Source organism: Platalea leucorodia, assembly GCF_965183815.1.
Source record: "Platalea leucorodia genome assembly, chromosome: 2".
NCBI classification, from domain to species: Eukaryota; Metazoa; Chordata; class Aves; order Pelecaniformes; family Threskiornithidae; genus Platalea; species Platalea leucorodia.
The window spans coordinates 46,294,475-46,315,617 of NC_138824.1; the positions used below are offsets into that span (position 1 = coordinate 46,294,475).

The 21,143-nt window shown below is 41.0% G+C and overlaps 1 protein-coding gene across 2 annotated transcripts; it reads right to left on the reverse strand.

Annotated features, from left to right (window-relative positions):
* Positions 1-83: 83 nt before the first annotated feature.
* Positions 84-19,158, reverse strand: FBXL3 (F-box and leucine rich repeat protein 3). 2 transcript variants are annotated; one of them, XM_082335621.1, is made up of 5 exons: positions 19,087-19,158; positions 13,877-14,240; positions 11,416-11,538; positions 8,070-8,241; positions 84-3,598 (listed from the first exon to the last, which is right to left on the reverse strand). In XM_082335621.1, the coding sequence occupies exons 2-5, from the start codon at positions 14,237-14,239 to the stop codon at positions 2,955-2,957; spliced, it is 1,302 nt and encodes a 433-aa protein (XP_082191747.1). In that variant the 5' UTR covers position 14,240; positions 19,087-19,158; the 3' UTR covers positions 84-2,954. The 2 variants fall into 2 exon arrangements, with proteins under 2 accessions (XP_082191747.1, XP_082191746.1); XM_082335620.1 differs by lacking the exon at positions 19,087-19,158 and adding an exon at positions 18,698-19,023 and having other exon boundaries at positions 306-3,598.
* Positions 19,159-21,143: the final 1,985 nt, after the last annotated feature.

Consider the following 21,143-nt stretch of genomic DNA (forward strand, 5'->3'; position numbering starts at 1 on the left):
TATTCCCACTACCACAGCAGTAAGCAACAGACCGGCTGTGGTGGGCTGACCCTGGCTGGGCACCGGGTGCCCCCCAAGCCGCTCTGTCACTCCCCTCCTCAGCTGGACAGGGGAGAGAAAATACAACAAAAGGCTCCTGGGTGGAGACAAGGGCAGGGAGAGATCACTCGCCGATTACTGTCATGGGTACAACAGACTTAGCTTGGAGAAATCAGCTTAATTTATTACCAATCAAATCAGAGTAGGGTAGTGAGAAGTAAAACCAAATCTTACAAAACATCTTCCCCCCCCGCCCTTCTTCCCGGGCTGAACTTCACTCCCAATTTCTCTGCCTTCTCCCCCTGGGCAGCACAGGCTGACAGGGAATGGAGGTTGCAGTCAGTTCATCACACGTTGTCTCTGCCGCTCCTTCCTCCTCAGGGGGAGGACTCCTCACACTCGTCCCCTGCTCCAGCATGGGGTCCCTCCCACAGGTCCTGCCAGGAGCCTGCTGCAGCACAGGCTTCCCACGGGGTCACAGCCTCCTTCGGGCATCCCCCTGCTCCGGTGTGGGGTCCTCCACGGGCTGCAGGTGGAGATCTGCTCCACCATGGACCTCCATGGGCTGCAGGGGCACAGCCTGCCTCACCGTGGGCTTCACCAAGGGCTGCAGGGGCATCTCTGCAGCGGCGCCTGGAGCACCTCCTCCTCCTCCTTCTTCCCTGACCTTGGTGTCTGCAGGGTTGTTCCTCTCACATATTCTCACTCCTCTCTCCAGCTGCACTTGCGCAGGTTTCTACCCCTTCTTGAATATATTATCACAGAGGGGCTACCACCGTCGCTTATACGCTTGGCCTTGGCCAGCAGTGGGTCCGTCTTGGAGCCGGCTGGCCTTGGCTCTGTCGGACATGGGGGAAGCTTCCAGCAGCTTCTCACAGAAGCCACGCCCGCAGCCCCCCTGCTACCAAAACCTTGCCAGGCGAGCCCAAAGCGCCAACTTACCTTGCCAACATCAGGACACCAACAGCCAAGGTCCAAAGAAGTTCTAGCTGCGTTACTAATGAGATGACCTCACACACTAATTTAGTGAAAGCACGTCCTCTTCCCCAGATCAGTAGTGTTACTCCACCTTTATCATGCAGGCGATTCTGAGAGTCAGAATATAAAAAACACTGAGCTTTTTTACTTTTACAGACTAAATATATTGACACCTTTTATACAAATAAAAGCAAATTATAGTATTTCATTAATTTAACAAATTCTAATACAAAACCTGCATATTTCATAAAATGAGATTTTTAAATCAAAGCTCTGCAGAAACATACAACTCCCCTATAAAGACGTCCAGTCCGCCGAGCAGTGTTTGCTCAAAATATAGTTATGAACTTAAATATGCTCATAAGTGTATTACACTCGAACTATACATTTGGATAAACACGACTGAAATCAGAAATGAAGAAAATCTACTTCTTGCCAGAACTGGCTGTACAGCTCAAACGAGGAGACGCCACCAGCGCGGTCCAGCGCAGGCTGCAGCGGGAGGCGCTCGCCTTGCCGGTGGCTGGCCAGGCCTTTCACACGCACGCAGCAGTCACAGGGAGACCTCGGCGTTACTCGGCGGTAACGTCAGAGAGAAAATAACGTAACTGTTGGTGGTAAGAAACGAAGTCGCAAGCCACATCCAGATCACAGGCAGCGCGTTGTCTACACCCCTTACAGACTAAAAACTTTCTTTAATAAAACTGATTTACCGAATATTCAAAACAAATTTTTGCCTATTGCTCTACCTCACGCAAGTTTACTGCTTTTAGGTTTTAAAATATTATTAAATGATCGAACTAGCTGAATTAAAGTTATACAAAATGATCATCTATCAAACATTCACTTTATACATAAACATCTCTGGAACAGATTTACAGTATACAGTTAGTTTATACAGCTTAAGCAACTGTTACAATGTCATTTCTCTCAAATTGAAAGCAACTGAAAGGTCTAAGATTTTGTTAAAAGGTTCTTGGTCACCACTCAAATTTTAACTTTCTTGTCTCGTGCTGTTCACATCCATCTCATCACATGTAACACTGCAGGGTTTAATAAACTATACATTATTCCATCTAACCGTATGCTGCAAAACCGGTCAATGTGCAAGAAAAGCTCATTAACCCCAATGTGTTTTTAAATACAACGTATCTACATTTTTCCCCAGAATGCTTTCGCTTCCTGAGCTAGACATAAAAATACCTTAAAACAGGTTTAGACACGGATCTGAGACCCCATAAGCAAACTACATTACAATGCATAGAGGGGAAAAAAACCACACCACTTTTGGTAGCTCGCACTACTATTTGTTTGCGCTCTAAATACCTTCTAGATGGATCTAATAATCTGTTGAATAAGGTAGCAAACTTAATATTTTGTAAAAACTATATTATTGTGTATTGCTCTTGCCTTTTATGACTTTTATATAAAAGAACGTGTATATTTCACAGCCTACTAAATACTCCTTATAATCTTGTCGTCTAGGTGACTGGATTTAGAAATGCTATAGTCTGCAACAGAAGCATGCGATTTTGGTGGGGTTTTGTTTGGTTTTTTAGGATCAAATCTGATCATGTTCAGTACTGGTATCTAAATCAAAGAAGGGCACTGTATTAAAACTGATTTTGCAGGTACATTTCAATATTTTAGATACATTTTTAATTTCCATACAAGTTTGAGGTCACTGTCAATGAAAAAAGAACAATCCAGAACAGATTTTTGTTTGGATGAAAACAGGCTTTGGAGCTATCCATGATTTCTATTTTTGAATCTGGATTTCATAAATCATTTTTGAATGAAAGATTAATTTTCTAATCAAACAATGAAGTAACTGACAGTAAAGACTACAGTATTAAATAAGCTTATACAGTAAATTGCAATATGGTAAGCTTGGGTTTAAGGTGCTATTCCATCCGCCCTGAAGTCTTTTAAGGACTTCACCATGTGGGCATCATGTCCGGGAACCAGACTCTACCGAGATGCTTTGAAACTTCCCAGTGGATCTGCTCCAAGCTGTATTTCTGATCAGGAATCAAAACTTCCTCCATAATAGAAAGCTGAGAGAGACGACCGCCGCACATCTTCACAAACTCAACGAAGGCACTGCAAGAGACTTCACATTCCCCTAGGCCAACGGCTGACAGGTACTTGCAGCGTTCTGCAATACGGATCAGCTCCTCATCCAGCGGCCGTAATCCGTTGGCGCACACCACCAGTTCAACTAACCGAGGACACGTCATCCCGACGCGGCCAAGTACGTCTTTGCTTACCGATCTTCCAAAGTAAAGGTGAGTGACGGGTATTTCGTAACGAAAGAATGGGTCAAACTCTTCTTCGTACAAGAAAAAGTACATTACTAAATTTACTTTAGGAGAATGCTTGATGAAAGCGTCCCAGCTGCTCTTCTGAATCGTGTGGAACTGAGTCTGTCCCGGATTTTCACTGACGACATCAATGCGCAAGTGTTCTAACCGGACGTGTTTTTCAGAAGACAAAGCAAGCAGAAGCTCATCGCTCAGCAGGTGGTAGTTCAGCGCCAGCTCACGTAAACCGTGACACTGGTCAGCCACGCAAAGGATACCTGGGAAAAGAGAACATTACGAAAGGGGTTACACAGATAAATATACTAATAACTGAACAAGAAGCCTAAGAGTGGGTTTGTTTATGTATGTCAAGAGGGTGCAAAGACCACGTATTTCAACATGCAATCAAGACCTAACATCAAAACAACCAGAACGTGAATCTTTTTCACGTAAGCATGGTCTTGTGACTTCTTTGTACCTACACGGTAAGATACACGTACACTATGCAACTACATCGCTATTTTGCTAGGGAAACATAAAGAAGTTCACACATTGCATTGGATACTTTCCTGTGGGAGTTGATTCTCGCGGGACAAACATGTAAATAGCATACTCTGACTGTTCTGCCCTGTTTGTTGTAAGACCACGCATACTCAAATGCGTTTTTGTAAAAGGAGCTTACTCATAATAAAAGTATTTCCCTAGCCTGCTCTGGAGGAACAGCTGTCAAAGCAGCCATGAATGAAATCTGTCACCTGAGGAAAGCAAAAGTAAAATGAATGCTAGATTTTAATTACATACAGAAGGTGCTGCTGTCAGTATTTGTTCTTTCTAGCAAAGTATAAATACTTACATTATGAAAAGCAACAGCAAAAAGAGGGAAAACACTAAAAATTGGGAGCAGTAATTCCTAGAACAGCGATTTTCAGACTCTCCCGCTAATGAATCAATATAACCTGATGCTCATGGAAGACAAAGACATTAACAAAAAGAGTTCAGTTCAGTCTATAAGGTTTCCACTCATCCTATTTGCAGATACAAGCAATGGTACCACACTGGTAACAGTACTAAAAAAGAAAAAAGCACTAAAAGAAAAAAAAAAGTATAGAGTCCTCTGCATTTCATGTGACCCAGAAAACTGCATGAAATTCAGGATATGGTCTTTCCATTAACAGAGGAGATGAGAACATAGCGTTTAATATGCAACTGAAAAACCTCAGCTCAATACACTGTAGCTTTGAAGCAATGAGAAGTATAGAAAGACAGCAGTTATTTTAAGATGCAGTTGTTAAACTCAAAAGCCTATACTGAGCCTAAAAACACTTTCTTTAAAAAAAATTACTGTAAAAATATTCCATTGCATGAATATATACACCAAAAAAGCACGTATTTCCACCTGAAGATGCAAGACGTGCAGAACCACATGCATCAGAAGCTCTTCTAACTATGTCAAATACTGTCATTTCACATATAAAAAGCTTGTTAAATGAATAAAAAAAGCAGAATTTAGGTAAACAGAATTTTAACCCCATTCTTATTGCAACTATTTCCTGTAAGAACAGTTCAGATATGTAAGCATACTCATTATTTCATTCAGGGGGGAGGGGATGGTATCCAAGATGAAGCGAAAATCAGAAATTTTTTTTGGTGTTTTTTTGTTTTGTTTTGTTTTTTTTCTTTTCTTTTTTAAAGATTGGAGTACAAAATTAGAACAACTAAGTAGAACTACAAACTTGTAGGTACGTTCTACACACGCCAGAGATCATTTCCTGTCCTTAAATCATAACGAACAAAGTTATTCTTACAGTAACGCTCCCGCAAGGGCTACTATGAGCACTCCATTTAAGCAGGCTCAGGCATGGTGCTTCGTAATACCTAGGTCTGTTGACACATGAAATATTTTAAACAGTTTCAACATTCAGACATTGCCTCGTCATTACACAGTTTCAGAAAACAACTTGCTTGTTATTCCAGACTGCCACCCTTCAAACAACAATCTTTGTTAACTTTAAGGGTATGTTATTGACTAGCGCAATGCAAAAAGGGAAGAACTGGGGTTCAACTTGCTGCGATTTTTTATGGGTCTAGGACTGGATACCCACATCACATACTGGCAATGGAATTATGCATCCTGCATATAGACCTGACAATGAATACAGTGTAGACAGGTACTGGAGGGCCTGCCTGGAGCCGGTGCTCAAGTGGGACATTCACCCCCAGACACTGCCCAAACCTTTGTGTCACCGAGGGGTAAATCGCTCTGATACCATACAGCACAGATTTGCATCAGATAAAGCCCTCTACTAAACTGCTGATGCAGACACACCCTCCATCCACTCTTCTCCCCCCCACCCCCTGTTCAAAGAGAAGCAACCCTCCTACCCCCAAAGCAGAGCAGAAACACAGCCTTTACAGAAACAAATGCTTTCCGTTCCCTCTGTTCCAATAGCTAATGTTTCAGGTAATAAACCACAGCACATCAGCGTGGATTTAAAAATAACCATTATTTTGTTTTACAAGGTACTGTTGTAGTTCTAATGCAAGTTAAAGTTCAGAGGGGAAACGGCAAACAGAAGCAACTTCAGATACACTCACAAAGATCAGAAATACATCACAGCCTCTGTATTCCCCATCCCAAACCCAAACGTGCCTCTCTACCTTTGTACAGTAACTTAGAGGTTATTCAGAGCATTCTTTGGAAGCAATTCACAGTTTGATATCAATCTGTTTCCTTATCTCTGCAGTAGTGGAGTCTCTCTTGCACTACTTGCATTAATCTTCTTTGTCCTTCACTAACAAAATTCTTAAGAACTAATTTAGTACTGAACATCATCCCTCTCCCCCAACTGCAATTTGAAGGCACATTATACCATTTCCAGTGCATCTATAAGTAATTAGTTTTTGCATAACTTATGGCCCTTTTGGTTCAGTTAACGTTTTTCCACATTTATAGCAGCCTGCTAATTATAGTATTCCCATTGGAAAAAAAATCCAGGTAAGTCTCGGTGCTCAAAGTTTCTCATTTTCCTCCAAGAGTCTCATTTTTGCAGCTTGCCTTCTCTGAAGCCAACTATCCACATACCAGCTCCTTTCTTTTGTTCCACTTTTTTCTCCATCTCAAGGCACACCCATACCTGAATTAAGCAATCAAATCCTATGGCCATTTGCTCAGCACTCTCTGGTTTTGTCACTAATGCATCTGATCCCATTCTATTCACCTCCACTCAATGAAGGACAATAGTAGTTGTGCTCCTTGTTCCTTCAACAGGCGTTTGCCATTTCGTACCTGTTGTTCCTTCAATTTAAAACATCATACAAGATACATCAAACAGAATACAATGGTCAAACAACTTCATAAAGCCACACCCCTCCGCCAAATTATCAAGTGTATGATGTTCCGTAAAACCTTCTAGCAAGGATTAGCCACCAGCCAGCAAAGTCTGCTAGAGCTGACAGGTTACTCTTGGATGCAAGTCCAAGGAAATTACTCTCTTTGCCTAGCTACGAATTACTGCTGGAGCCTCCTCCTCTTGACAGACGCGTTATGGATCCTGTACTTCTCAGACACACACAGATTCTCAAATGACATTTTAAGTCAGAAAAACTAGTCACTCGAGCTAATTTAAACAACCCCCTACCTGCGATTCCAAAGCTTTGAAGGAACTAACATTCCAGTTAACATGCCAGTGAACACTTCGCTGGACAAATCTGCTGCAAAACAAACCTGCATTTTCAGGACTTCTTTATACAAAACCAAACACAAGGTTTTGTTCAAGAGCTACACGTGCAAAAGGTATTAAGTTTGTGTTTTGTTTGTTATCACTACAGCAACACGCCCTCTGCTACAGTATCCTTTTCCCCACATATTAGGAGTCCTGCTGGTGAATTTTACATATAACATACCTAATATTTACAGTTGTAATATATCTGCATGAAGAAAGTTATGGTGACTAGAGCAGTTTCTACTTATCCTCAGAAGAAGAATTTAACTAAGTTGCCAGTATCTCATTTATAATTCCTCTTCCATTTCTCAGTGAAAAACTGTAAGTGTTAACTTGACGGGCTGTGAATCAATCTTAAACTTGCTGTACATTGCATAAATCTTCCACAAACGTTAATTCTGTGAACTGCAACAATCTGAGTGCTTTCATTCTGATACGAGCTGGCTTCATTCTTGCCACAAACACACTCAGACTGTTAATGAAGTACATTTGGTAATGGCAGAAGTTCTGCACAGCTCAGGCTTGTCTCCTCTTTGTTGATGCCGTGTGCGCTTATTCTCCAGCAAAAGATTAAACTACTTTCTTTCAGAATGACTAAACCAGCATCTTCATAGTCCATGGCATTGCAACACTCAAAACCCATACATAATGAACCACAGAAAAGGAACTCGCGTTCCAAAAAGCTTAGTAATACTGGAATACTTAAATAGTCATTGCAGAAGTACTGCACCATCAAGTCAATACGTATTCTTTTAAGTACCACAAGAAGCTAGTTATTTGTCAAGAACAGACATGCACTATTTTGTTATTAGCTCAGCAGTCACTCTGCAAGTGGTGGGATGGATGGATGGATGAATGGATGGATGGATGGATGGATGGACAACCAGTTGCATTAGTATTTTATTCAGTGACAGTTGCTGTAGGTACCACATTCATCCTTACTCTCACCCCACCCCTATTTTTTCAGGAGTTTACTGGTTTCAGACAGAATTTAGTGCATACATTTAAACAAAACATAGTAGCTTACCAGCTGGAGAAACGTGAGGACAACTGCTCATTTTCAACAGTTTGAGCGTGTCACTGTTGTTAGCCACTAGCACTTTGAGAGATGGATCATCTACTGGTGTATCATCGATCTTAAGTGACGAGAGGGATTTGGAGTTTACGAACACCACTGTCAGTGCAGAAATAAAGTGAGACTGGGGAAAAAAAAAAAGTTTAAATGAAACAGTAGTATCTGAAATAAAAATCGCAATGGTTTTACACTGTACAAAGCAGTCCTAGTTTTCTTTTACTTATTGACAGCATTTGCTGAAAAAGCATTCTTTTGATATTGCGTAATTAAAAATGAATACTAAAATTGACATATTTTTGAGTAGAGGAAGTATAATCATTTTTTACTATCAGTCTATGTATTTGGCAAATCAAAATGTCTAACATTAAACATAAACCAAGAACCTGACCCAGGACGATCCACTACACAAACTTAAATCTATGGGAAGACCACGAGCAAAGAGAAAGCCTAGAAGCCCTAATTTCAAGGATAATTTGCAAATTGCACTCTAGAAGCATCATCTTCTAGAACAGGAATTCCCACGTGGTGAGTTGTGCCGCATTGGTGAGACCCAAACACAGTTAAGAGTGGCAACCCTGTGCTGCTAAGATGTGTCCAAAGCCAAACAGTACCACTGCCTGCGTACTGTGCACACAGAGCATTTAGGGTTTGAACGGATTTATCTTGCAAAGCTAACTGGAGTGGTCGAAACAGAGCCAAGGAGCAGGTGATCAATTAATTACTGATTAAGCAGCACAGATAATGTATGTGCAGTCCTCAAGGCTGCTTCTCAGCATTTTTATGTAACCACTGAAACTCACCAGCAAAGACAGAGCCCAGGACACCTTAACTTGAGAAACACAGATTAAGGAGCAGATACAGCAGTGCTTGTAGAAATCATTGGTGGTATGAAGGAAGTCAATAATTAGCTTATCTTCAGGATTTCTTACAAGATTGACTGAATAGGAGACTTAAAAAAAGTACTTCCTCAATGCACTACATTAAGTATCCCATAAAATTACCTGCTACTTTGATTTCAATACGGTTTCACTCTGAGCCACATGCACATGTAGAACCCTCAATACAGTTATACGAGAGAAGGCCTGGCAAGAGTATTTGCTCGTTCTTACGTGACAGATTTGTGGTTTTTGCTAAAACTCACACACAATTAGATTTAGAGCAGGAATTAATATTTTCACGTTAACATAAACTAGTCAGTTCACGCAAATGGAAACAGAAAGTTCAATCAGAAGCATTAGGCATTTTGGCTTTAGGGACCACCTCTAACTCTACTGACAATAGGCTGATTATATACGTTATGTACTGAAGAAAAGGTGCTTTAATAATATTTCCACTCTGTATTCCGGAAGTGTTAGTACTGTGTTTTTAGTCTTTGTATTTAGAATGTAATTCCCTTCACTAAGAAGGCTGTTAAATAGAAAGGCAAAGAAAGTTAATCGTATTTACAAAAACAGGTAACTTGAAATCATAGTTTGAAGAGCTAACGAAAGACAGGTAATATCCCAAAATGGAAAAGCTGGTGATTTAATGTCTTTTCAATATTGCCACCTATGTAGCCTATAGTATGATTCTTTGAAAGATTCATGTAGAACGTGCTTAATGAAAAGACTAGGCAACACAATGCTAAAAGTGATTTACAAATATTCGCCAGATGTCACATTACTTGAAATCAGAAGAGCACCAATGAAGACAATGCAAAGTAGTTCAGATTTCCTATACAGTCTGATTTAAAAAAAAAAAAAAAATTGTGTAGTGTTAACCATTTTTCAGATCCATTCATTTTTACCTTCTTGTCAACCAATGGGCCTGTTACTAATGGCTTCCCACAATAACTTACTCATGGTCCAATTCAATGCTTTAGCTTCATTAGCAGCCTAAGAAAATTTAAAAATAATTGCTGGCCCCATATGCCAGCAATATTATTGGAGTGGTAAACATCAAAAGGCAAATTATGCCTAGAGTTGATCTGGGCTCGTTTTGAATATATTTTTTAAAGGCACCATGTGAACCTATTAGGAACAAAACAATGAAGGCTGTATTTCAGAAGCCTTGAAGCTGAATAAGACCATAGCATGAATGACTACAAGTACTTAATTATTCAGCAAGCTGAATAGGACCATAACATATCCCTCCAGTCAAAATTAAGTAAGAAAGCTAAACCAGCATTCAGATTAAGAAATGAAACAATACTCAAGAGCTTTAAGGACAAAGTATTGCTAATACACTGAGACTGTGGATTTTTTTCCCTACATTCAGGTTTTCTTATAGTCACATCTCAAAGCACACTGAAAAGGGAAAAAGTCATATGAAAACTAATTAAAGATCTGGAACGCCTCTTTGAAAATTAAGGATTAAAAATACGTATTAAAGAGAACTACATGACGTGGCTGTGATCGCTGCCAAGGATAATAATTGATAATCCTTCTGTAGCTAACCTTGCTTAAACCCTGTAGCCTACTTCCTTTCCTAAGGCTGTCCCTAGCTCTTCCTTGTCCTTGTTGCCATCATCAGCAATGACATCACTGAGATCCAGCTAATAGTCTAGTATCTGGCTTTTCACGTACAGGTGGACTGGATTCAAGAATTGAGGCTGCAAGACATCCGAGATGTCCCTGCCATAGAACAAAGAGCCCAGGTTACCCCAATGGCTCTCCTGCTCCTCAGCAATAGTACATTTCTACCTCACCAGCTGGAATTCTCGCTTAGAAACACATAGAAGAGATTTGTTGTCTTCTAGATTAGATGCCTTCTAACAAGATCTAATTTTTGCTGAACATGCAAGGTAAAAATCTGACAGAAAATTTCAGAAATACAGTGCACTTTGCCTAAGAATCCAACACCCGACTGCATGGTATTTCATGAAATGACGATCATATCACTTTCTAAAGAGAGCTCAAATGTAGTCCCTACAGCAAGTCCGCATTGATAAAACTCTACCACTCATTCAATTATAATCGTCTACCTAAACATCCCCCACAGTCCCACAGTACAATTACAAAGACAGGAATCGCCCAGCCTCCTGACGTGCAACATACTGCCCAGTATTACATTGAGGTCAATAGACAGGAGGACTTGGAAAAACAAGGTCAGGACTAAGTTCTCACATGATGCAAAGCACAAGTGAAGGAGTTATCCATCTTAATACAACATCTTAGTTCCTCCCTTTATGGAGCCCGCTAATCAAGTTTTCTTTACCAAAGATTCATATTTTTTACAATGAAACTTTTCGTAAAGTTATAGACATGCTGTATGAACTACTGCAATACTTTGCTATCGAAAAACATACATATTAAAATACCTTTGGTAAATCCATGAAGCTTGGCCGGGCAGTTGAAATTAGTCCAAGTGTTTTCAGAGAGCAGTTCACAAGCTGTGATAAAATATCACAAGCTGCTTCTGCAGATTCCTTGCTACTGTCCACCTTAAACCAAAACAGATTCACTGTTCAGAAAACACTGCATCAAACACACTCTTTACAAAAAAGCAGAGTGGAGAAGATGTACTTTAATGTTTTTTTCACTTTACTTTCTGAAACGTGATGTCAAAAAACCCCACAAAACACTTCATTGGGAATCCATCAATGTCATTCTTTTTTGCCCAAAAAGTACATACCAAAAATCCAAGATAATTTGCTATAAATTTACCACTCTCCTAAACACTTTAGTAAAATTTAGCATGGTGAGGTGTCAGCTAAACACTTTGTTCTAAGATATTCGATCCACATCAAATAATAAGCAAGTGGAGGTTCATTTGGGTCCAGACCCCACCCCACTTCCTCTTTACATTCTCCATTACCAAAATGAGGGAATTCTAGAAATCCTTTACTGTGTGAAAAAGCTGCTTCCTTTTACGCTGACTCAGCTCATAACACAGAGCTGCTGGAGAGTTAAGTGTATTATCATTTGAACCTATATGACTGGGCCTTCATCATTAATACCACAACAGACATGCAATGGATACCCTGAAAAAGAAATCTTCATTAGTCAGCTTGCTACACAACTGAATCACTTAATGTGCCTCCAGTGAGTTCTCCCCAACACTCAGATGTGCTTTCTGAATAACCTCTTATACACAGCAGGCGTGACAGCTTTGCAAACCTACGCAACAGTAAAAAGCTTCATCACAAGATCAATTTTAACTCTACCATAAGCCACACTACCTTGTCAGTAACTGATCTAAGTCCAATGAATGTTCATTTTCTGCTCGGACACAAGTTGAAAAACCTCCATTTTCAACAACCCAACCTCTACTTCCTTGTGATTATCCTTACTACTTAGTATTTCCTGCAATCTAGTGTTCATTCTGCAACACTGAAGAACTGAAGGGACACGTTCAAGAAACAACGCAGGTATCAGCCTACCAGGGAAGGGGATCTGAAATCCTTCAAAAACACTTGGTGCAAAGCAATGTAAACAGGAAATAGACACTGAAAGGTTATTCCAATACTGCTATAAATCATCTTTATTTGGACACTGATAAAAACCCTGCAAACTTTGTGATAACAGCTTGTATCTGGTATTGCATCAAGCAGTAGCAACACACGTGATCAGGCCGAGGTGCCCAGCTACCCACATGCTGATGATTCCTACATTAAAACTGCCAGATCTCAGAAACAAACAACTAGTATGTCCACCTTGCTCCAGAAGTCATTTCCTTTCCAAATTTGTCACGTAGATGATGCATACGCAGCCACGACTGTTTCACAGCACCCTTCCAAAACACAGTGTTATGTAGGCCAATGTTAAAAGGTTTTCATCTGCTGAAAATAATTCCATCATGTTAACAAAGCCAATTCTCACCAAATGGCATTTCTCAACCAAGCACAGTCAGCAGATATAACATACTGTGCAAATCCCATGTACTTTTTCAGTTAACTGGAACACAGCTGTGCTGCGTAGATGCCACACACGGACAATCCCGTACAATTTAGTACTAAAAATGCTAGTTTCTTACTAGTAGTACTGAAGTCACTCTCTGCATTAGATGTTTTCTAACCATGAATATTAGATCCCACTGCCTACAGGATGTGAAATGGGGAAATGTTCACTTTATGCATCGTGACCAAACTTAATTCTAGAGGCAGGTACCCACATGTAGAGTAGTATCAGAACTGAAGTATTTCTGCCCACTCATTGAGGCAGAATTTTAAGCAGCTAAGATGCTACCAAAAAAAAAAAAAAACAAAAAAACCCCAAAAAACCCCAAAACAACCAGCAAACAATAAAATCCCCACCTAATGGAATTAAGGCAATGAAAAGGTGTGTTCAGAACTGTTATTTCAAGTTTTGGTCCTGAAAATAAACCAATTAATTGGGAGGCAACCTCCATGTCTATACGCCCATTGAGAGAATCCATTTCTTCAGTATACTAGGCCTGAAAACAAGGCCTACCACACTGAGAGCTGCCATATTTCTGTTTAAATAACTGACAATCCTAATCACCAAAAATAACATCATAAGCCTTTCCTAACATTCAGTGATGTTCTTTAAATTTTCAGCACGTTAAAGTGTTTTGATCACAATTGTCAATTACCACTTATCATTAGTATTTCAATTACTGACATTAATTAAATCATACTTCTTATGCTTTGATATTTATATAGATGAACCATCAAAACTGTCTTAAAAGTATCAGAGGTATTTCCTTAAAATATTCTGAATAAAATGGGGAAGAAAAAAAAAAAAAAGAAAAATAACTAAGTTTAACAGATGCTTTTATTTTTATAAAATTACTTTAAAAAAACCTATAAAATACACTACCTTGAAGCTTACATACTGCAGGTGATTGGAATGCCTCTTTATTATTTGCTTGATAAGTTCAGGATGCGTAGCCCTCAAGTAAGATGTAGCTGGTTGATTCAGTTCAAACTCGAAACACCTCCAGAGATCAGGCATATGAAACACTTGGTTCCAGCTTCGGCAGACCTGTGATGCATGAGCACGATCCAGAAGGGGCAAGTACTGAAACACCTGCAGGATAATGTCTTGAAGCAGGTTCGCCCAGTCAGGGCTCTGCACAACTATGGTTTTCTCATCTACAACCTTGTGTCTCTTGGAGTCTTTCTCAGTTGTCTCTTCAGAAGAACTGCTGTTGGCCTCATTAGTTTTCCTTCCTCGTTTCATTCTATAATAATAATAATAAATAATAATAATAATAATAATAATAATAATAATAATAATAATAATAATAATAATACCCTATATATTTTGTAAATGTAACATAGCTGAAAAGAACAATATTAACAGAAAACTGTGGAGGTGAAAAAGCATGTTTTCTGTAACCACACTTTTGCAGGGTTTTTTTCCACCCCTACATGAAGGAAAAAACCCCAAGTAACAATGAGTTTGAAGTGGTAGTCTAAAAATAACATTACCATCTAAACAGATATCTTTAATATTACTTCTTTAATCATTAACAGTTCCAATCCATTTATAACAGTCACCCTCCTTCCAGTGTTTCACTTTTGTGTTTGAGAACACTTTGAACCTGATTTGCTTTACTGCTTTGTTGATTACCACTCGACTTTCCTACGAATGAAAAGATATCCTTCTGAACAATTTTGTGAACACTGACATTCATATCGCTGCCCCAGTCCTATTTACCAGGAACAACATTTGAAACTGTGGAAGGCAAAAGGCAGGCAAGAAAGTAAATACTGAGTGTACACATGTTTGCAGGCATTGCATCTTGCAGATGTTGTATCTGGCCAATTCATTTTTATTCCCGGACAGGAAGAACCTTTATTTTCTTTTTATTTATTTTAAAAAAAGTTACTTCAATATGTGTCTGTTTTAAACCAGTATCCTTAAAAACATATTTCATCCAGAACATTGGCGTGCTTTCATTTTTCCAACTAACTAGTAAATAGGGATTATGAAAGATTTCCGTAACAGTCTGGAAGTTTCAACCCACAAAAAAAGTTTACAAAGAGTCAGCAAACTTTCTTCAAAATCACATTAAATTCAGCAAGTCCAAGGCAAAATGTTATCTCATTCTCAGTAGCACATACTTTTTCCATAGTGGTCTCACTCACACAAGTTCTATCTTATATTACATTATTAAAGAGGAACACCTCCCCCCCACACACACACATCTGAAATAAATCTAGCATTGGGTTTTGATCAAAGTGTGTTCTTTTGAACGTGCCAGCTTACAACTGAACTTAGCATCCAGTCATTTATTTTTAAAAGCCTCAATGCCATGCACATCATGTCCTAAAGGACTAAGAATGAGACCTCACACTAAACTACAATACACTTAATTCTAGTCTCTAAATAGCTAAAAGAATCCGGGGGTGGAGTGGGCTTGATATGTATAAACATCCCCCAGTCCCCATGATTTCTGTAAGATAAACATGGACTTCATACACAGTGAAATCATTCTGGTTTAACATTCAAGTACAATTATACATACAAGATTATCATATGCCCAGTTCATTTGGGATCTAGACAATTAACTTTCCCCGCTATGTACTGTGACTGAGTAAAAGTTTAGAAGTCTTTTTTAAAACAAAGCATAATACGCTAGATATACAAGTAAAAAAATATACTGTTTATCATCCAATGCATTATAGATTATTTTTTCAGAGCTGGCATCTCCTTACCTATCTTTAAAACACTTTAATCCTACCTACTCACACGACAAAAGCAAGCTATCACTTAAGGTCTGAAGCTATGCATAAAATGATGTAAACAAACCTGAACATACTGTCATGAAAGACTGATCAACAGAATTTGTCTCTTGGCTTTTTTCAACTTCATTTTTTAAATCGTAGTAGCCCCTGGGGGCAATCATAAAATGAAAACACTACTGGGCAAAAAATCTCTACTTACTTCCTGAGAACTATGTACTGTGATTCAAAGCTCATGACTACAAGACTACGCAAAACATGACTCTTGTGCTGAAACAAGCTTTCCACCTGAGAGTGAGTTCTGTTGTTGAGCCACTAACTTCACTGGTACAGAAGAAAAGCAAGAAAACTGAACAATTAAACTTAAAACTAACCAAGAATTAGATTAGCAAATCTGCTGCAAACCCGTCGTCATGTTTGTGTTTGAGATAACTGCTAAGCGTAGTTCAAGAATATTATTTGTAATAAGCTAGTCTGAAATGCAGTATTCCCTCAAGCTTTAGGCTAAACAGATACTCCAAACAACTAGGTTATAGTGAGCAATTACCACATGCAAGCTATTCACTTGCCAAATTTGGGATAGCATGTTTGATGTCTTTAACTCTTTCCAAAGCCATCTCTTGTTAATCTGTAAAAATCTACACAAGGTAACTGATAGACTTGGCTCTCCAAGTCTTCCTTTACAGAGATCCTGCCTCATCTTTCGCTAATAAGGTGCATATATGTGAATAAATTCTCTAGTTAGGTAGGCTACTTTTATCACTGCATTAGGGGGTCAAGTTCTGGATTTTCTCCCTTATCACATTATAGGTGCATGTACAGTAGAGCTCATTCACATATACAGCACATTTACTATAACTGATCTTTTCAAACACACAAGCACTAGATCCGACACTTTTTTTAAAAAAAAAAAAAAAAAAAAAAAAAAAAAAAAAAGAAGAAAAGATGAGGAGTGAGCTGCCACTGACAAAACTGTATGAATTTTTCGGCTGGAAAAATAACCTCTGAGACATGGCTGATAGAAGTGGACCAGGTCATCAACAGCCAACTTACAAATTGCACCTCTGAGCTAACTTTGATGAGTTCTAAGTAGTTAATATATGCTGGTTAAAGACCAAAACCCACTCTTGAAGTTGTGGGGTACTATCCCAAGTTTTTACAGACCACCAATGAAGAAAAGAGACAATATGGCCATCACCAGAACTATACTGATGATGAATTTCAGGTCACAGTCTTCCAAGAAAATAAGATGCCATGTGTTCTAAGTGCCATGGCTTGAAAAGTAGGGGATGGGAAAAGAAATTTCCAGACAACTTTTTTGTTACTGACATCTTGCATGCTCCTGTAATTGAAAAGAGAGAGTAGTCATAAGTTTTCAAAAATATTTCCTTGTGGAACTTTTGAAAAAGAGAAAAAAGTGTCTAAGCTCAAGACTAAAAAATGATTTTAAGAATTAGATGACTGTTTTGTCACTCAATTTCTAATTAATTTGTTAATCTGTTTTTTGTCATCTTGTTTCAGAATTTGAAGTATTGGAATAGCTTTTTAAAAACATAACTGGTTTCAACCTCTTAACATGCCTAACATTAAAACAAATACAAAATTGAAAGAATGCAGATTTGCTTACAGAAGTTTGCAGTAATCTAAAAGTCATTTGTAAAAAAAAAAAAAAAAGGCCACTTAAGAGAGTAAACCTTTCTGCAAATTTAATATAGGAAAAGGCAAATGCCATTAAGCAATTCAGTTCACTTTGGTTTATGTATCTAATAATCTAAAGATCTAACCATTTTAAGTCCAAAGCCAACAGAAGTAACTTTTCAGCGAGGAAGACACCGATGGAGAATTCCCTGCTAGCATATTACTATATAGGTACAACCTATTTTTCGAACAGTGATTGCTTATCCCTTCTTACAACGCTTGAACCATCAGTCTTGCTTTTAACTCTCTCTGGCATACTCAGGACACACTTATCACTGATCAGTTTTTCCAAATTTGCTGCTATAATTAATTTTGCTTTAAAAATCTAAGATCTTGACAGAGAGGAAAAAAAAACCCCAAACGAAAAAAACAAACAACCCCCAACAAAAACCAAGCCACACCCCCCCCCCCCCCCCGCAAACAACTCTCCCAGGACAGAAAGATATGTGAAATCAGGATGCCTGACTCCTTAAGGTTTTCCAAGTAAACTTCTCAATCTATTATAACACCTCGTTTCTGAACTCCGTGTTCTGAACTCCGCATCTGGGCACAACCCACACTATCTTTCTTGCTTGCAATACAGTCATATTCAACCATAATCACATAGTTCAGTCACCAAGTAGGAGGAGGAGCAAAGCACATGCTTAACGTTGTTTTTATTGCTCAGTAAGGTGCAAACAGAACACAATGGCAGTTAAAAAAAAAAACAAACCCAAACAACTGTGCACGGCTGTTTACATCCTGCTGATAGCGCTTGCCCACGAACAAGCCAAACTGAGCTCGTTGTGTTGCTCACACTTGAAGTAAGGCTGTTCTAGAAACAGGGGGAGGAGTGCGTGCGCTAATGGGGGGAACGGACTGAAAGAGGAGGCGACCCAGACACAAACCTAGCCCCTCACCGCCGCGAACAACCACCTCTGCTGAAAGCAGTGCGAGATTTACAATGTATTGCTGTTGTTACGAGAAGGCTGCGAGGCAGCGATACTCTATGAATACCGAGGCAGGTTTTAAGCCCCGCTACTCCCGGAGAAGCCTCACCTCAGGGTCGGCTCCTTCCGGCCCAGCCCCAGCCCGGGACGCGGCGCCGCGGGGCTCTGACAGACCGCGGGCGGGAGCTCGGCTCCCGGGCAGGGCCCCAAGCCCCGCCGCCCCCACTGCTCGGACCCCCTCCTCCTCCCTACATCGGCAGCGGAGCCGGGGTCCGGGGGAAGGTCCTGCTGCGCCGCCGCCCACCCCCTTCCAGTCCCTTCACCTGGCGGCTCCCTGCTGCGCTTCGCGTTAACCGGGACTCGGGCCGCGCTGGCGCCTCCGCTCCGGCCACATCAGCTCCCTCCACCGCAGCCGACCCCGGCGCCTCGTCCCGCCCGCCTCGCTGCTTCCCTCCGTCCCTCTCTGTTTACTTCCCAGCAGCGGAAGCGACGCACACCAGCGAAAATGGCGGCGGGCGAGCTGCGAGGCGGCGCGTCCCCTCCCCTCCGCCAGGCGCGGGGCGGGGGGGGCGGTTGCCCGCCGTAACGGCCGCCCTGCAGCCGTTACAGCGGGGCGGTGCCGCCCGGCCCCCCTGAGGGACAGCCGCCGCGGCCTCCCGTCCTCTTCCCGCCTACCCCGGCCGCCGCGGCCTCCCGTCCTCTTGCCGCCTACCCCGGCCGCCGCGGCTCGGCGCTGAGCGCCTCCTGCCCGGGTGTACGCCTCCCCACCGGGCCGCTGCACTGCGGGGCGGCAAGGCCGGGGCTGGCTGGAGGCGTCCCAGTCAGGTGCTCGGCGGCCAGGAAAGGGAGGAGTGAAGTCTAGAAAAAAATAACCGGGAGTAATACCGGCAGAAGAGCTGGATCTTCATCACTGATAGAGCCAATTATCTCCGTAATTTGAAAGCCCCATGTCGGGCTAGCCTTAGGAATAAATGTAATGGAGAAAGCAAACGATCAATGCTTCGTGGGTCCAGCAGGCGCTGGGAATGAAGTGCTTGGGATATTGCCAGGCAAAGATGACAAAGCGATGCGTGACAGTTCCCTTGGGTTGCACATGCCTCCTTAGGAGCTGTCCCCCACAAATGTGGTGCATCACATACATACAGCTCGTTTTCCAGTTCCGTACGTGACTGAACTTTGTAAAGTTGTTGAGGATCCCCAAACTTATTTATTTATTTATTGCAAGCTATAATAAATACATTACTGCTTGAATTTTTAATTCCAGGCTAATGGGTTATGATCCCATCCTTGAGTTTCTTGGAAACAGCCAGATGTGATCCGATGCTCTCCCGACCTTGAAATGGCTTCGAAACAGGGTAACAGTCCTTCAGTGATCTCTCAAATCTCACCATCCCTGATGGGGTGACATTTGCTTCTTTGAGAAGCACTTTATATAAAAAAATTCTTCAGCAGCATTTTCTTGCATACTTAAGGTCTCTTAAAAAAGAAACTTCTTTTTTTTTTTCTTTCAGTTCTAAGTCTAGTTCCTTGAGATTATTGGCAGGGAAAAAATGACTTGCATAGAAACAGGAATGTGTTTCAGTGCGAAATGTTCATTTTAATTTTGAATTTCTATGAGAGAATACTCTCTTTTTCTCCAACTCAAAATGTCTTGAGACATTTACTGTAGCTCAGCCATTATAGTTCTGTGTCTATTTATAAATCTACATCCAGCCTTCAGCTTTTCAGGAAATGCAACGAAAATCTGGAGGTTAGGGGTGGGTTATCACCTTACCTTGGGCAGATTAATGAGCATCTCAGAAATGCTTGTAATAGCACATAATAGCAAGTATATGACTGCGTAACTTGTTCAGTTATACGGAACGGCTACACAAACCTTGGTAGATAACGAGGTGTGTTTATGGCTGAAGCTAATACTGTCAAGAAAACTGAAGTAACTGGTCTGCTGTCCCCACCTGGAGATGTTTGGTGTCTTCCACTCTCGCTGTTTAGAAATTCTCCTTTCAGCCCCATGTCCCGGTTCATGGCTGGCTCTCTAAAGGTGGGAAGGTAACAGCCCCCAATTACCGTTTCTAGTAATGGCACGTTGTATTTGCAAGTATAAACGAAGTTTTGGTCTCTCTGGTTGGCTATTCGCTCACTTACAGCAGAGATTTGAAGCAGCCCTCGCTGTGATCATGTGCAGATGAGGAACAGCCCGCAGATGCCCTTCCATAAAAGCCAAGAGAATGACAGCCGGTAACAGCCTAGCTTCTAACGGGAGACCTCACCACGTCAGGCGGAGGTCGTACAGGTACACCTCTTCCCATTTCAGCTGACAGACTGCCTGCCTGATGAAGCCTGCGGCAGCATTGCAACTGTGAGGTCTTGGTTGTAAACGGTACGGCTTTTGGCACTGAAAGCCTCATCTGTGCTGATTTTCTGGCTGTATGCAAGTAGCTCTGAAGCAAGTAGCTGTATGCAGCTGTATACAGCAAGTAGCTCTGAAGCAGCTGCGCTCCACCCTGATAAGCCTGGCTTGCATCTGGCTAGGAAAAAAATGCAGAGGGGAAAATAATAGAAGCAGTTGGAAGAGAGTTAAGTAACAATAAAATAGACCAGATCCAGCTCTGATGAAAATACATGGGGCTTGCAGGGCATGAGTAGCCCACTCCAATTTAATGAAAATAGAAGCTGTGAAAAATAGGGGAGATTAGTGTGATGAGTCAGTGGCTGAAGGACCTGTTCTAGGCTGCCTGTGACAATCTTATTCCTCAGCAGACTGTGCTG

Excerpts from the sequence above, each read along its gene's own strand:
- FBXL3 (XM_082335621.1), bottom strand. The coding sequence starts at position 14,239 with ATGAAACGAGGAAGGAAAACTAATGAGGCCAACAGCAGTTCTTCTGAA. Across the intron at positions 8,242-11,415 it reads GCTTCATGGATTTACCAAAG|TCTCACTTTATTTCTGCACT; the intron begins GTATTTTAATAT and ends TTTTTTCCCCAG. Across the intron at positions 3,599-8,069 it reads TCCTCACGTTTCTCCAGCTG|GTATCCTTTGCGTGGCTGAC; the intron begins GTAAGCTACTAT and ends CTCTTTTCCCAG.